At 44.4% G+C, this 17,937-nt stretch overlaps 1 protein-coding gene across 21 annotated transcripts in view; it reads right to left on the bottom strand.

Annotated features, from left to right (window-relative positions):
• GRAMD1B (GRAM domain containing 1B) overlaps positions 1-17,937 on the bottom strand; it is a 129,841-nt gene that overhangs the window by 33,043 nt on the left and 78,861 nt on the right. For 6 of the 21 annotated variants that reach the window (XM_078379617.1, XM_072979175.2, XM_020792353.3 and 3 more), the window contains 2 exons: positions 13,887-14,097; positions 2,357-2,377 (listed from right to left, as the gene is read on the bottom strand). In XM_078379617.1, the coding sequence (XP_078235743.1) occupies positions 2,357-2,377; positions 13,887-14,097 (232 nt within the window). Of the gene's footprint in view, positions 1-39; positions 64-2,356; positions 2,378-5,381; positions 5,406-13,886; positions 14,098-17,937 lie in introns of all 21 variants that reach the window. The other 15 variants (XM_072979178.2, XM_072979172.2, XM_072979174.2 and 12 more) reach the window with 4 other exon arrangements.

Below are 17,937 nucleotides of genomic sequence, written 5' to 3' on the forward strand. Positions count from 1 at the left end.
TCTAGGATAACTAGAATAAATTACACAGACAGTGCTTACTCTCCGGATGTGTTGTCTCTCATGCTGAAAATACATAAGGGAGGAAAAAAAACACAAGAGAACAGAAATAAAACAACAAGGACACTCCAACAAGTTACTCATAGACATGCATGCGAGCCATGAATGCTTAAGGTCATGCAAACCAGGCAGTCATGCAAGCACCCTTTGGACAAAATTAAGGGTGGGGGGGGAGCTGTTATTATTAAAAACTACACCCGCTTCTCTTGTCCTCTCAAGAACTCAGGTTTCTCTGGGTGTCTTACTTGCTATTCACATGGGCAGTTTTGACGTGACAATGCCTTCCAAACAGGGGCTTTTGAAATATGCACCGAGACCGACATGCAGAAAGCACTTCTGCTGTTTATACCTCCACTGACAAAGGCCTAACCCTGCACTTGGTGGCAATCTGGCACATTGCAGATCTAAATGCAAGTGAAACACATGCTACTGAGTTCCATATCATTTTAAGATATCCCATTTTTAAATGCATCAAATGAAAGCATGAGTGTTATAATCTAAGTTGTAACAAATCACACATATGTTAAGGTGTGATGCATTCTATCCTATCCATTCTAATCCATCTAATTCTATTTTTGGATATTAGAAAGAAAAAATTCTGTGATGGTGGACCCACATAGACATAACGTGGCCCAGTCCCCCCCCCCAGAAGCAACCAAAGAACCATCTGCAGTCCAGCGTTCAATTTTTCTTTAAAGAGAATGGGGGTCTCTTATTAGGTGGGTCCAGAGATTCCTCCCTCAGTGAGGATCCCTTCATGTTAATCAAATCGAGGGACGGACATCTCTTAGACTTGTTTCTGCAAAGGGAGTGGTCTTCCGGATACCTTTTTTCTCAGAAGAAGCAGGTGGGAGGCACTGGGAGGTCAACTGAGGGAAGTGGCCAGGTATCTCAGCCCAGGAGAACCAGTGTCCCAATCCTGTCTACATAGGCACTGTTTTCCAGAAATTTAAAGGCATGTGTTTGCTTATAACCAAGCAAGTGACTGAATAGCACCTCACATTAAATCTTTCAGACATCACATGTGTTCATAGAGAGGCAAACTTTACTTCCTTCTTTCCACCTTCTTTCATTCTTTCTTCCTGCCTACCTATCTCCCCTCCCAGTCAACTGTGCATCATTTCTTCCCCTTCATCTGTATGGCCCAAGCATGAAGTGTGGGACTAGAATGCTAGAAGGCATTCAAAAAGAGAAGGCATCTTCATAAGGTAAGAGTCTGTCCTACATGAAATTAAGCCATCCATCCAGGGAATCGGGTGCAAGATGGAGAACATGAACAGCTGGTATAGACTGTGAAAGGTGGAGTTACGAAACTGAGATATGAATATACTTTCTGTGAGGGCACCTTTGCTCCTTCTTTCACAGTGCAATCTACGAAACCCATTAATTGGTAATTAATCATGATTTTTTTTCCATGCTTAGTTTACTGGCTACAGAAAGTACCAGGTTGTTAAATAAATATGCAGAAACATGGTTATTTGATGAAAGGAGGAATGATGGCATTGAGCAGGGAACCAAAATGTGAATTCTGATCCTGGTTTATTAAACTGAAATAGGAGGTCCCACATGTAACTACAACAATACATTAAGCAGACATAACCAATTTAGAGCCAAAATACTGTGTCTACCTCCAAAAAAGGACACCTGTTCATTACAGGGCAAAGATTCAAAAGCTTCTGCATAACAGCAAATGCCTACATTAACTCATGACAATTGGCTTCTTCTGATTGTGTTGTGATGGCATAAGAACATTATAGGGTTTGGGCCCTCAAATATGCACTTCAGACCCACACAGAGTTGAACTCAAGGAGGCAGACAAAACAGAAGGAAGACAAAACGGAGATGCTTTATTTATACCTCCCAAAGCTATAAAGAAGTGGCGTTTTAGGTTGGAAGTCAATCCTATATTCTTCTCTACAAGAGGGAGGTAAAGAATCAAGGAAGAAAACAGAACAGAATATTGCAAGTTCTGCAAAAAAAGAGAGTGCCTTCTGTCTTCAACCATAGCAACCCATTTATGTCTTTGGCTTCCTGTTTATCCTGGCAACATAAAATCGCCCCCCCTTTTCTTTTGCTTTATAGGCAGAAGAAAAATCTGTGACTGCCTAGGCTGATCTGCAAAGACACACTCTTCTAAAAAGAGGGAGCTTTGGCTGGGTTCAAGATTTCCCCAAACGCCTTGATTTAGACTTTGGAAGCCCAACAAAACTGCCGGGTCTCCTTTCACTCAGCCCACCTCTCTCTCTCCTTCCCTCCCACTCTTCATGCATCCAGGGATGAAGGAAACAGAAATACTTACATTGTACCAACTCTGGCTTTTCTGTAAGGACAAAATAAAAAAAAAAAAAGAATAAGTTAGTATGGAGGTTTTGGTACTAGAGCAAAAAAAGGGGGAGGAATGCAGAGAAAGGATTTCATAAGCATTATGCAAAATTTTGGTAATAGCCACAAAAACAGAGGGGATGAGGTTAGAGACAAAATGGAACGTGAAGGGTTCTGGAATAAAAGTTTACATGTTCACCCAAAAAAAGGCCAAACTGGAACAAACACTAATCACAAATAACTGTCTGTGTAGAAAAATACTCCAGCAACACAAGAGTCTGACATTAACATTTATACTCTTGTGTCACTTCTAACCTGGAAATGCCAAACCATGATTGAGCCGCTATCTTCTTAAGAGTTCACCACCAATTCACCACCTTTCCATGACAGGGACGGAGACCATAACCAAAATCAACCCGCCTGTCCAGACCCAGGCATTTCAAAGCTAGAAGGTGTGGTCTCCACTGCAGTCTAGGACAATTCTCCCATCTTGGTTTTTTAAATATTCAAAATACTGCAAAGACGGGACACTCAGAATCTGTGCTTGCTTTACAGGCTTGATTCGGGAGCTGTTAACAAGCATTTCAGAGCTCTTATCTGCTTTAGCAGACTAAAGCTCCAGAACGTGTTTTAAAAGGAATAAAAGATAAAGGTTCCCCTTGACAATTTTTGTCCAGTTGTGTCCGACTCTAGAGGTGGTGCTCATCCCCGTTTCCAAGCCATAGAGCCAGCCTTTTGTCCGAAGACAATCTTCTGTGGTCACATGGCCAGTGCGACTTAGTCACGGAACGCTGTTACCCTCCCACCGAGGTGGTCCCTATTTATCTACTCGCATTTGCATGCTTTTGAACCGCTAGGTCGGCGAGAGCTGGGACAAGCGACGGGCGTTCACTCCGTCGCATGGATTCGATCTTACGACTGCTGGTCTTCTGACCCTGCAGCACAGGCTTCTGCGGTTTAGCCCGCAGTGCCACCACATCCCCAGATTAAAAGGAATAGAACAGGACAAAACACCCTTAAAATTTAATGTTCGATCCAGAGCACTGAACCAGCCTACCTCTCAACAAATGCACAAGCAGACACAAAGGCCTACAGTTCTGCCATGTTAAGAGGCAAACATTCAGTACCTAATTTGCACTTCTTTGTTTACCTAGGCTTAAATTGTGTCATTCCAGTTCTGCAACAGCAAGGTCATTGACCTTATTTGCGAGATCCCTGGACAGTGTAGTTTGCGGCAGACTCTGCAGACAAAGAAACACGGCCAACTACAACTTTCACACTGGTCTGTGATATTCCATCCCAGCCTTGAGCCCCTCCAGAGCCCTGGACCAGACCTGCCTGGAGCCCTCGCTAGTGTGCTGGAGTCGGGAGTCCAGAGACATCTAGAGGGCACAGTGCTACAGAGGTTGGCATTAGGAAGTTCAATAGGAAGACCATATTTCTGCCTCTTTATGTGACCATGTAGAAGGACTGAAGTCAGAGTATTTATGGCTCGAGAGTCTCTTTCTCTTTCTAGATGTCCTGAGCTATAGTTTCATTCTGCCTGAAATACATTTTGAAAAAGGCCAAAGATGCAGCAGCACTGGGAAAGAAGTGGGATGGGAAAGGTAAATTCAATTTCAGGATTGGTTAGCGGAGGGATTTGTGAAACTGCATCTACCACAGCCCCCTCATGAGCAGGCTTGCAGGCTGGGAGTTCTCCTAGGCTCTGCTCGGACTTCAGATGCATACAGTAAGCAATGGTTGATGCCAGGAGTGAATTTGCTTTGGCTCCTCCACTGACTTTGTCCTTTCCCTGCTATTACCAGACTTGGCGGTGGTGTAACATGCCCTGGTCATCTGTGGTCTGGACCATTGCAGTGTGCTTGACGTAGAGCTGCCGCCTTTGAGAAGAGTTCAGAAATTACAACCCGTCCACTTTTGCCTCTCAGGAGAACTTAAGAAAAGGGACTTTAATGGCTACCACAATAATTTTGAATTCCCTCCCTCAAGAGCTTTGTCTTGCCACCCTCAACTGGAGGGCATTCCACCAAGAGGCAGAGGAGCATGGAAATGCCTTCTTGCTCCTGGCTGGCACAGCACCATCCACTAACTCAGTGGCTTCAACTGGATGTGTTCCTGCTGCTTGTCCATATGATCCATGGTGAATTGTTCTGTGTAAGATGACATAGGAAATCTTTTCAAGTACACTTTATTTTGCCTTAGGATTACTTTTTAAAAGCAGCACATTTTAACACTGACAGCCACACCAGATGTCCTTGTGTTGGAAATAATACCACAAATATCACTTACCATATTTTTCCATGTATAAGACTATACTTTTGTCTAAAATCTTTAGACTAAAAATTGAGGGTCGTCTTATACACAGAAGTAAGCTGAGGAAAGAACAAAAATAAGTGGAGGGGAAAGCAGGGATCAAAGTGATCCCGCAGGGCTTTGATCCCTGCTTTCCCCTCCACTTGCTAAGCCCCACTTAGATTTCTTAATTTTGGGTTAGAAAAATGTGGGGTGTCTTATACATGGGGGGCATCTTATACGTGGAAAATACGGTATATTAAACAAGTACCTACAAGTGACCGTGTTTAGAATATCACACACCATTCTGGTCAGCCCATCTCAAGAATAATACAATAGAACAGGGGAGGACACAGAACAGGGCAACTAAAACAATTAGAAAATTGGAGTATCTTCTGTACAGGGAAAGGAAACAGCGAAATCCTAAAAGCAGCAGCAGCTGATTAGAAGGGGAATAAAGTGAGACCCAGGAAAAGTGGAGGAAGTAGTTCCAGAGTTCTAAGGAAGGTGCTTCACACACTTGCCAGAATATTCTTTGAACACAGAGAATCTCTATCACCCACACTCCCACCCGACATGGGACATTCTAACCTGAGCTTAGCTTTGCTTGAAATAACAATTTGAAAGACAGGGTGGCAAGCTATAGGAAGATCTGAAGGACCAGTGGGAGGGAAATCAAAGAAAACAAGAGAGAGTTACATTCTTACTTTGATCAGGTTTAATCTGTCATACTGGAAAAAGAAAATCATTAAACATTAGCATAGGAGGGAAGGAAGTACAAAAATATACAGGGCATAGATACTATGAGCACAAGGGGGCGAAGGGAGGGACTACAGACAAGTAGCACACAAAGCTACACTGACACAAGAGTAACATACAATTCTATTTATTCTACTGCATACAGTGCTACCATTAGGCAGTGTCTTCTAACGGAAAGACAAGAGGAGCTCTCTCAGTCTTACAAGATAGAGCTTCTGTCCAGATGCATGCAACCAAGAAAACTGTAAAATAATGGCGGCCCCTCTTTTGGTTGGAACTCAGTTGTGAATTTTAGACATGTCACATGCAACCGCCTATCCAGGAACAGTGTCTCGATGAACTCACTGCAATGCCTCCTGCCAACCTGTTGACATTCTCAAGGGTCAGATTAGGTCTGCGGCAACATGAGGGAGGATCAGCAACCCCAACAAGACCACAGACTCCTATCCTGCTTCTCTTTCACCCCATAATAAGAGATCAAATCAAGAGTCAGGAAAATGACTACTTTTAATATGCAGGGCAGAGTGGAAGGCTGAACGACTCCCCCGTGATCTCCAGAAACAAGGGGTGTGATGGCTGCTGGGCTCTCAAGGAGCAGTCGGGCAACCCAGCAGCAAAAGTTTTGGCAAAGAAATGTACGCTCTTTGTGAACGCCAAACATCCTCAAGAATCCATCCTTGTGGAAATCATGCCCCACTCCCACATTAAGCCATACCAGTGATTGGTGTTGGACAGCCTCCTCACGGTGGACATTCTTATAATTATAACTCCGTTGCTCACTTATCATTGGAACAGGAATGCCATTTGGCCCGCCCTACCCACTGGGTACCATCGGGCCAAAAACCCTCCCCATGCTGTTGGCATCTTAAGTGTCTACTTCAGCTGTCCCTCCTCACAACCGAAGGGGCCTGAAAGGAACAGCCAGCTCAGGTCTTTTTTTCCCTGAGCTGTATTCTACACCCAATGCAGCAGCTACTGCTCCGGTTATATTTTCATCACACTGGACCATTACGTTCCCATGGAAGAAGAATGAGGTGCGCTGCAGAGTAAGTGAGCAATTTTTTCAGAACCCTGAAGGTTCTTGTCCCATCATTATGGGCTGGGAAACGGGCTGGGACAGGTCTCCTAAAACTGACAGAAGAAAGGAAAAAGGGATAAGATGGTGCAGAGTCATTCAGCAACCGGTGCAGCAAGGGTGGGCAGCCTATGGCTTCCCCAGCACCTTCCCTCTCCAAAAATGTTTACCCCACCCATTCTGTCCTCCAGGATTTGTGGGGAGGGGATCAGGACACTCCCTTTGTAAGTTTAGCAATTTTTAAAAAAATTTTAAAATTTGTAATTGGCCACTAGAGGGCACAAAGGGGCTTCTCCTAGCTGGCAGTGGTGGGGAAAACCTCTTGTGTGAAAAAAGATGAGCTACCAGCCACATGAAGAGCCCCTGAAAATCCAGACAGGGATGCACGTGGCTCTTGGATCTCTGGAGATCACCCACCCGTACTCTACAGTTAGGGCCAATCCTGTGCTCAGGATGATATACAGAACCAGAAGAGCAATGCTTAATTGCTAGCACTTGGGTAACCACATGTTTCTCAGACCCAGCTTAAAAATATGAAATTAACAGCTCTCAGGGTGATTGTGAAGATTCATAACCACCACCAATGGGGTATTCTGACTGCAAGCTCCATGGCAGAGTGGTTAAACTGCAGTACTGCTGTCAAGCCTCTGCTCATAACCTGAGTTCAATCCCAACAAGGTCAGGTAACTGGCTCAGTGTTGACTCGGTACTGACTCAGCCTTCCATGAGTACCCAGCTTGACGTGGGACAAGCTGATGTCTGCATGATTATGTTGTGTACTGCCGAGAGAGTGCTCTGGCACAATGGGGAGGTATATAAGTTCAAACAACAACAACAGCAACAATAACTACCAACAAGGCATATCTGGGCAGGGAGTCAAACAATCAGTGTCAAACAAAGAGTAATCAATCCAAAGAACAAACCTTGCACAGATACAGAAGTTCATGAGAACGCGTACAAAATGGGTTGGGGGCCAAAGTGCAACTTGTGGAAAGCAGGCAGCTCCCAAGGTGCCCCAGAGCCTCCCAATCCTTCCATTCAAAAAAAAAGTGGGGAGGGCCTTAGAAAGTGCCTTGGAGCTTTCCCAACAAACAGAACAAAACAAAAAGGGAGGCATCCTCCAAGGCCAGGGACTGGTGTCACTGCAAGCTGCCCACCCCTAATATGGAAATGTAACATCTATTTTGGTCAAAGACCAGCACAGATCCCTAATATACAATAATGCTTCTGTAGGGTTTCAGGGGTTAAGGAAAGAAGCCATGGTGTGGAACCTATTCTTAGCCAGCAATAGCTCCTTTTGGAGCCAAATGTACACTGGGATGGAACTACTCAAAATATATTAGTTGGAGCTTTCCCAAGAATACTCTTTCTACAGGCATTTAATTAGGTAAAGCCCCCTGACATTAAAATCAGAGACCTGTGCCTGGAATCATAGCTAGTGAAGGGCTCCCTCTAATGGGCCCTCTGTGTCATAACAGGGTAAAAGACAAGGTAAGGGTGGAGGGTAGGTAGGTAGATTTGTGCCCCCCATTCTCTGCCTCCACCACCTTACTGGCAGAATGCAGCATGACCTTTAATGGCAGTGAAAGGAGAAAGTGCCAAAGCAGAACTACAGTTGAACGTAAAGAAGAGCAAATCATAACTACAGAACTACACAGCTTTAATGCTGGCAATGAAGAAATTGAAATAGTTAAGAGATTTTATATACTTTCCTTGGCGACTACGGCCCAGAAATCAGAAAAAGACAGAGGCAGCATGAAGGAGTGAGAAAAGATCATCAAGCATAAGGATGTGTTATTGGAAATCAAGACCAAGATCAACCACACTTGTATCCCCAATCACTGTGTATGGGTGTGAAAGCTGGACCATTAAGAAATAAAAGAGAATGATTCATTTGAACTATAGTACTATATTGTGGATACCTTGTATGGCCAAAGAAGATGAACAAGTGGGTCCTAGATCAAATCAAGCCTGAACTATCCCTGGAGGCAAAAGTGATGAAACTGAGGCTGTCCAACTTTGGGAACATCACGAGAAAGCAAGATTAACCAGAAAAGACAAGAACGCTGGGAAAGGTGGAAGGCAGCAGGGGAAAAGGTAGACCAATTAAGAGATGCATTGACTCCCTAAATGAAGCCACAGGTTACAAGAGCTGAGAAAGGCTGTTGAAGCCAGAACATGTTAGACATCTCTCATTCCATAGGGCCACCGTTAATTGGAGGTGACTTGGCTGCACCTACAACAACATCCTTTCTGCGGAACTTCCTGTGAGTGCAAAATCTCATGAGCATAGTGAACATAGGATCTGTGATGTTTACACAGGCACTGTGGTTGCGCATGTGGTGGTCTTCAAAAGAAAGTTTGCTCCCTACTTGCACAGCAGCAACACTTGTGCAAGCAGTACCATAGTCCCCTGCTGGCAGGACTTTCCACTCAGTGGAAACTCAACAGGATGACAGCCCATGTGTTCAAAGTTGTCTCATCTCATTGAACATCAACCCTTATCTCTGTGCAAGCAAAATACTTGAGACAGTAAAGGAAAAGTAAAGGGACAGAATAAACAGCAGCGAGATATTGGAGTGCATCCTTTTGAAACAAATCGTTGTCAGCTACTTAGAATGTGAGCAGATTCTTGTTCCGAATCAGGATTACAAGGTGTGTCGGGGCTGGGTTCTGTGCCGTAGCTTGACTGGGACAAGAATAGGCAGCAAATTGGTGCAGAACCATAATGGCAAAGGCACAGCATTTCTATGCAGTGCTAGAACTTCCTTCTAAACAAAACACGGCAGCACTCCATAAATACATATTCGATCCGAACAGGGTCCATTGGTTCTGAAAGGACAAAGGGCATGGTTGTCATCCTAGTGGGCCAATCAGATCCACTCCGCTTGCCCCGGGTGTCCTTTGTTGCTACGAGGTATTAACCCTAACCTAAAGCTAGCATACATTCTTCCAAGTTAAAGTATGGTTGGCTGTTGTTGGTCTTTTTGTTTGCTTTTTGTCTCAGTTTGGATTTTTTGCTTCCAAGATTTTAATAGGAAGGAGACTCATAGGACACAAAACATCCCTTCTCTTTATCCAAATTTGTGTTCCCAACTATGCCACACTCTTTGCAACCACAAAGTTTCAAGCCTTTTCTGCAAGTGTCCCTTTGATATCTTACGTTGCGGTTTTCTCTGCCTGCTGGAAGAAGCTGGAGGCTGAAAGAAGACCTTCCAGCTTCCATCCTGTGCACTTTGTACCCTGAGATGCTATCTTGATCTAGGCGCGACCCACCTGTATTGTGCCAGGGGACTTCTGCTTGTGCAAAAGACTCTCCTAACCAACTCTCCCCATCTATGGCTTCCCCTACATGTCCTTAGAACCTGATTGAAAGGGTTCTTAACCATACAGAGCAAATCAAGGGGTACAGAAGAGGCTAGGGGGCATTTTGTGGATGGATGGAAACAAATAGCTACCAACGCCCTAGCCCCTAATTTCCTGATTATAAAGGAAACATACTCATATATACCTTCCTCCCTACAAAGCTTGTTCTGAGCAGATAGGCGGGGTATAAATTAAATAAATAAAAAAATAAAAAGCTACTACTTGTTATACTGACCCACAGACTTACAATTCATCAGTTTTCTGCCCTCTTCTGAAGAGCAGTCTTCCCTTTCAAAGTTACATGTATGTAGTATGTACAAGTCTTGTAGCAAGACAGGTGTCAACAACAGAAGGCAAAGAGTGAAACTGGAAAGTCAGTAAGAACCTGAGATAGAGGGGTAGCATTTCAGAAATTGATGAATGGCTGCATCCATTCCTTAATTATCCAAATCAAACTAAGCTTATCTAAGGAGAGAATCTGTCCTACTGTTAACCACATATGTTTTGGCAGAGATATATAGTAATATTTTATTTTCTTGCATTGCTAAATCCGTGTTTGGCGCTAGCATTTACCTTATCTTGGTAGGTTCCTTGCAAAACATTTCCTCAAATATCCAAACTCCACTCCCGTTGGACCTCCCTGACAACGTGCAACTATCTTGACCATTTTGCCAAGGAGCGAAGCGACCAGGGAACTGCATAGGCTTTCAGCCAGTCCCTTTCCTGTACTTAGGGAAGAAACGGAGCTCAAACAGTGCTCCTTATTCCTTATCAAAGGGCTCACCTATCACTCATGCTGGAGCCCAAAGGTGTGCAAAGTCAAGACTGCAATGCAGCACAGAGGACGTGTGGCCTCCAGAAACACTCCTGGAGTTGTATACCGCCCATAGCTTTGTTCAGAGTAAGACAAGTGGGTTGTTTCACCATTACACTTCCACTTCACTCCATGACAAGGGTAAGACACACGAGAGGGTTCTAGTGTCTTTAAATGAGCATGGGAGGAGGCAGTAAAACATGACTGTCAAATTCATCATTTGAAGTCAAGCAGCTGCTTCATACACCCAGCCTGCTCAGTCACACTTGAAGCTGTGTGATGTGTCCATTTCACGTACATGAGCTGTAGGCACATAGTCCAGTTTATGCAATTTTCCCCTCTCAAAAAAAAGATGAGGGAAAGATTACCTGAGTGAAACAAGTGGCTGTAAGTGCACAGTCCTCACATCCCATGCCACTTTACTTGCACAGCGGAAGGGAGCACATCACTCCTTCCATGTCACACGGATGTCAAGAGCTCAGCGAGTGTATGAATCAACGCTGACAATGAAAGAAGGCTGGACCATTAGGATGGGTTCCCCAGCTTCAGCTGCCTCCCTTGCACAAACAGATGGCGATCAGCTGCAACTATAATCCCCTTTCTCAACCAAAAATACTTCTCTGGCATTCCTGTGTGGAAAAACAGCTCCCAGAGAAGACACCCATGTGAAGATTGCCCTTCCGGCAAAGCCCCAGAATGCCCAGAGCTCTTTGGGAAGTAAAGGATCACCGGTTGGTGTGTGGCTTGGCAGAGAATTGTGGGGTGAGGATGACCTAGTTGAGTTTCTTTGAGGTCACGGGCCTAGGAATATTTGTGTGAAATGTGCTAAAGGAAAAAGAAATAGCTGGCCGTGTAGGAAGACAGGCTGATAGACGATAGCTGATAGATCAGGTTGGAGGCCCTGTCAAATGGCTCCTAAGATAGGCCTGGATATAAAAATAGGCTCTGGCTTCCCAATGATCAATTCATCAGCCGACAGATCTTCAGGGTGGCTACTGAATGGAGGCTGTGCAACCCATCCTTTTGTAGTCAGTACACATCACCGTGTCACAGGTCAGAGAATGACCACGGAAAGGTTATTACTCAAGACGGAAGCAGGACTGTCCATGCACCTGCCAGGAATGTCCAAGCACACTGGGCTGCATGGCTCAAAAGCGTTTGGGCACAAGAGGGAGAAGGGAGCCATGGCCAACATCCCCACAGAAACTCTGGGAGAATGTCTGACGCAGGAGGAAGGGAGTTCACGAGAGCATGTTGGAGGGGCTTGAGAACCAAAGACCAATTCTATGGCAGGATGGACCAAAGAGTAGAAAGAAATGCTTACTTTGGAGAGGCGCCTGCGTGACTAAAAATAAATAAATACACGGGGGGGGGGAAGCATGCGTGAAACAAAAGAAAAAAAAGGACATTAAACTGACAGGTCAGGAGGATAAACACTTGAGAATAAACAGGGACTACAGTATACTGTATCTCCTTCCTTCTCATCGTTGAGAAACAGCCAACAGAAACTCATCCTGAGCAGTAGAGGTCCTCACTCCTTGTCAGGCCCATCAAGATCTCAGCTAACATCCAGATGGCTTTTAAACAAAAGCAGCCAATCAAACAAACCCTGGAGCACTTTGAAGGACCCCTGTTTGAAAGGCAGATGCATTCAGGTTTTCCTCCCCGATTCACAGGATTCAGGGCTTTCTAGGGAGCATGCCAAGGACAGCACCAAGGACAAGGGAACAGGGTGTGCCCTCCAAGACTCACGATGCCATCAGCAACCTGCTAACGTACTGCACGCCGCCGTCTCGACAACTAGAGACAGCAACAAGACAGCTGTCGAGGATTCTACCGAACGCTCCCATCTTTGCAAATTAATTCCCTACAGGCATTTTTTTTCCAGCAGGAGGCAACTCGCTGTAATATTGGCTTTGCTGATTCACAGCATACAGATCTGGGTTTTATCAGGCCCCTTTGACTAATGCAATAAAGACACAAAAATAAGGAACAATAAGGAAACCTTCAGAATTGTGAGCTGTAAAATATACTACAGTTCTCCTCTTATATACAGTTGTTGTTGGTTTTAAATTCTTCTCTGGAGCTGGAGTGGCTTCCATTAACGTCTATTAAATCATACCACTTTCTTGACTAAAGATCCGTCTTCATATACAGAACATAAGCTCCTTATGTAACCAAGTGTGAGACAGGCAACTGAGAACCGGTATGGTATGCACAGTCATCCACAGCTAGGATAACATCATCGAGAGTCCAAAGGACCAAGCTGAACGGTGTCCTATTTGACAGATAAAGGGGCTAGAGAACAGATCTACACTCTTGGGTTGCCCTTCTGGCCGGAGATTGGATGTCCAAAACTGACACTGCCACAGATACCAAGGCAGCAGCGCTTCAGCTCTCTGTGGCTCATAAATTACAGAATGCACTGAACCTTGTCCAGGTGATGGCACAAACTCATTGAGATAAATGTAAAGAAATTACAGCTCTCAGGGGTTCCTAGTCATGCTAGCCAGATGGCGTCTCCAGATTCATCCTCAACATGGCTCTCCATTCCACTTATTGGGGAACAACACTGGAAGAAGGCAGTTGTCCACTTGTTGTGCTCCGGAGCTTCCCATGGGATTTTGTTTGGCTTTAGTCTGAACCAGTAAGACTTTGCTTAGGGGTTTTGTGTGTGTATGTGTTTTCATTTAAGGAAGAGCTTCCAAAATGCCTTCTTGCCCAACAAAATATCTAAGCGTTGCAGCATGCTGCGGCTCACACTCAGTCCACAGAGAACAAGCCACACCTGTTGGGGATTGCTCAAGACTTTGTTCCTTTCCAATTAGAGCTTCACGGTTTATTTAACAAACCTTATGATTTCAATATTTAGTTTCCTGGAAACGTTATGCAGGTTAGCAGAAAGGACCTCAGGTGTTTTTCGACTTAGTCTATGGAAACCCATTAATGATGGATTATGGCCATCAATTTCTTGTGAATGTTGGCATACGCACATACACCTGACTGACTCCATCATGGGGAAGTGAAGAGTCAGATGATACAGTAAAGGTCAAAATCAGGATACAGGGGGGGAAAGAACTGATGGAAAGAAAAGTGGCAGAGAGGTCATCTCAGACCTGGGGAAGGGACTGCTGACCCCTCTCGTCCTAGGGTGTACAAGGGAGAGGGAAAGAGGGAGGGAGACAGGAAGCGACTTACCTTGGAATTCTTGGCCCCACTACGACCCGACTGGGAGGAACAGCTGCGCTGCACACCTTGTTCTGGTGTTGAAGGGGATTTGTCTGAAGAATGGTCGGAGCCTTTCTCCACCATGGTGTCTCCTTGGGAGTCCTGTGGTGTTGGAGACCGGGAGCGTTTGCGCAGGATAGGGGAGCAAGCAGGAGTGCTGCGGTTCGAATTACTGGCAGTGCTGGAGGGAGAGGGAGGGAGGGGAACACAGTTTTAGAAAACGGTCCAAGGAACATGGCAAAATGCAATGACTGCTGTTGGAGACGGCCCAGGGAAGACACTGGAATTTCCCCCAGGTGGCTTCATGAATGAAGGCCTTGGGGGTCTTCCACATCACTATTCCTAGAAGTGAAGGTTGACTCAATTCTCAAACGGAGAAAACAATGGGGTAAAAGGAAAGGGGCAGGTGGTCAGGTTGCAACTATCCACACCACCATTTAAAGAGTGACTGATCTGTCTGGGCTGGATGTACCTCAGCTCATTTGAATGTAATGCATCAGAAGAACAGTAAATCAGAACATGTAAAAGTAGGCACATGATTATTTTTGTTCAGAACAAATATTTGGTATGTAAATCCAGACTCATTTTAATTATACATTTATATATAAATGATTTTTTTTGGTAATTGGTAATTGGTAATTCAGGGAAAACCCTGAAAAGGGGCCACCATAAGTCAGAATCCACTTGAGGGCATGTAGCCATTATTAATACATTAGTTTGTGTAACCCTTCCAACTAAATAATAATATTTTTCTTCAGGTTTGGAGATTTTTTTTATTATTATTTTTTGAGAATTGTGTGGCACTGGCACTGCTTCAGCCCTGTTCATCAATTAATTCCACAGGCCTGTATAAACAGCCTGCACAGTCAAATGCAGCCTGGGGACTGACAAATAATAACCTTTGCAGATTATTTTTGCATATACCTTCCAGCTGCTTATGACATGAATACAAAACAGCAAGATTGGCATAAAACCAAGCTTCTGCACACATGTGCTCATTTCTTGAGGCTTATGGCGTGGATGCTTTGATGAGAGTATGTAAGAAACTGAGTGTTCATGCTGCACCAGGTTCAGAATGTTTGTCTCTCCCACCAATCTTGATCAAAATAATCCACAATGGATTCAGGGGTCCATCAACAAGTAGATACATCAAGGGAGGTACATGCATAGGTGAACCAATCCTTTGTGCAAAGGCACCTGCTATTTCTACTACACATCCAAGAGGCTTCTTGGGGCTCTCTAGATTAGAATCTTTTCCTACCCTATCAAACACAAACTGCAACATCCCCTTCTATCACTGTATAACATTATCACTATTCTGTTCTGCAAAGCAGGAGGAAAAACAATTAGAAAAACTGACTCCCGATCTGAGAAAGCCAGCACAGGCTGCCTAGTGTCATTTTCACATTTGGGTTAAGAAAAGAGAAGAAAATTTCAACAGAGAGCACAAGTTTCAAAGAATTAAGCTTCTTAAGATCCAATTCTGAAATAAAAGATGGTATGGAGACATTGAAAATGGAGATAACAAAGGTATTCCCCTTCCCATTGTCATCGTACTGCTAAAACACAGGCCACCCAATGAAACTGATCAGTAGTAGAATCAGAACAAGAGAAAGGAAGAATTCCTATCGCCTCCTGCCATACATACAGGATTGGCATTTTCTTTTCCAAGATGTGTTGGTGGCTCCCACCTTAGAAGGCTTTAGAAAAAGATTTGGGAATACATAGATGGTGGTCCTTCCTGTGCCCCACCAAACATAGTGCCTGCACATGACAGGTAACTTCAAGAGTATAGAGACAGTAGGCCATTAAGTATCAGTGGAAAGAATGCTGGAGGCAACCCAACATTCATGATTCCTGTAAAAGTATGTGTGATTATTTCTATTTGCCTGCCTTCCCGATATCCCCCCCAACCTCATCTTTCAAAATCTTTGCTGGTTGCTGTTCAATCCCTGAGTTTTGAATCTGGCTCAAGAACAGCCATGACAAATGCCTTCTGTGGTTCCCATAGTAACCAGGGCTTGCAAAAGAACCAAGAATCCACGCTTGAAATGACAAAACAGCTTGACCCACTTTGGGGGGAAAAATATAATAATGCTTTATGCAGCTAAGTGCCAGAGGCTGTACAGAACCCTAGATGACCCCCTCCCCCAATGAGCAAGTCTGGAGAAGTTGCTGCAGACATAACACAACAATAGATACACAACATACAGCCTCTGAGAAAAACTCCAGAGGGAAAGACGGGCGGTTAAAAACAACGACTGACAAAGACACAAGAACAAAGCCTCTAAACTGCTCCGGTTGATACACCCTATTAAATTAAGCTTGGAAGTCTTCTTTCTCCTAGTGCGGCCAGAATGCATTGTATATTTGAAATGTCATAGGTAGGCCAAGAATGCGCCCACTCATACTATCATGTTCAAATATTCCGGTTCAAAATTGAAAACAAGACATATTGCCAAAATAGTTAGATTTGATATTACATGATGCTATTTTACCAGCTGAGAGGAGACATGTGGTGGATACGCACTAGCCTTTGATGGACAGCTACCAGTGATATGGGGGAGGGAGAAGCAGGGTGTGATGATACATTAGATTTCACAGCAGGTGTTGCAGTATAGACCTGTCACCTGGAGACTCACATCTAGGGGTAGAATGCTAGTCAATCAACTATCCACCTGCTGAAGTCCAATAGTATGTTGCAACTAGAATAGGCCCACTGAATCAGAGTAATTTACATAGGTGTTGACTTACCAATCCCCACTACTCTAACTATAATGTACTACTTGATTTCAGCCATCATGTAGCCACTGTCAAATATTATCAAGTATTTCAATGTGTAGATGACTGCATACTTTTATCCTATGTTTGTTACCAAGTGCAAATGTGAAAACAGCTTGTCCTTCTGCACCTGCAGCAGTTGGTGCACATTTAACACCAGTGCAAATTTTTTTCCCACTGGGTGCCTTCTAGACTCCCAGGTATCTTCAAGCAGCAGCAAAAACATGCATAAGCAACACAGGGGTTGACAACTCAACTCAGAGGTGGGGCTTTCACACTAAGCCTTGAGGGAACTGCCTTCAAACCCTCATGAGTTCCTGGTATGGGGAATGCTCAGCCTTTCAGGGAGTGACGACCTGCAACTCTCATCAACGACAGACGGCACAGCCTGTAGCAAGAGGCAATGTAGCCAACGGTTAATTAGAGCTTTAGAGTCACTCATTCCCCATCCCTACATCAGCTGTTCTGCAAAGTCTTGCTCCTCAGAAAAATGAAAATGTATGCTTCTTGATGTAAAGCGCCTACATAGCCCTGACACTGTTGTACAAAGGCTCCAGCTGGCTGCAATAACAGTCTTTCCCCATGCATGGACAGCTGCATTCTACATGTGGTGGGAGAAGGTCTATTGCTGCTCCTGGTTGCCTTTGTGCAGTGACCCCACAATGGAGACACACAAATAGCTTTTTGCAAAAAAATGGAAGTTGTCAGCTGGCTATGGAAAGTAATACACAAGCAAGGGTATTTTATAAGGTGTATGACAAGGAGACATGTGGGCACACGAGAGCTAGCTCAGAAACTTCAGAGCCACCCAGAGATGCTGTCAGGTTTCTGGAGGTACACTACACTGCAGGGTAGAGCAACAGAAAATTCTATAGAAATTGACCCCGAAGTAGGCCTGGAGGGAAACAACAAGAAGCCGGGCCTTCTCGGTGATTGGCCCCCGCCTGTGGAACAATCTGCCCATGGAGATACACTTGGCACCCTCGTTGGACGGGATTAAACGAGCATTGAAAACTTGGCTCTTCTGTCAGGCTTTCCCTGAGCATTAAATTGCTGATACCTCTGCTTCCCTTTTATTGTCCTTTTGCCATCCATTCATCATCCTTTCTAAACTCTTTATAGCCATCTGTTTTAATTTATCCTACTAGTTATTGTATCTGTTGAATGTTTGTATTATTTTATTCTTATTGTGTTTTAATATTGTGTTGCTTGTCTTGTTGTTGTTAGCCGCCCAGAGTGG

Source organism: Pogona vitticeps, chromosome 8 (genome assembly GCF_051106095.1).
Source record: "Pogona vitticeps strain Pit_001003342236 chromosome 8, PviZW2.1, whole genome shotgun sequence".
Taxonomy (NCBI): Eukaryota; Metazoa; Chordata; class Lepidosauria; order Squamata; family Agamidae; genus Pogona; species Pogona vitticeps.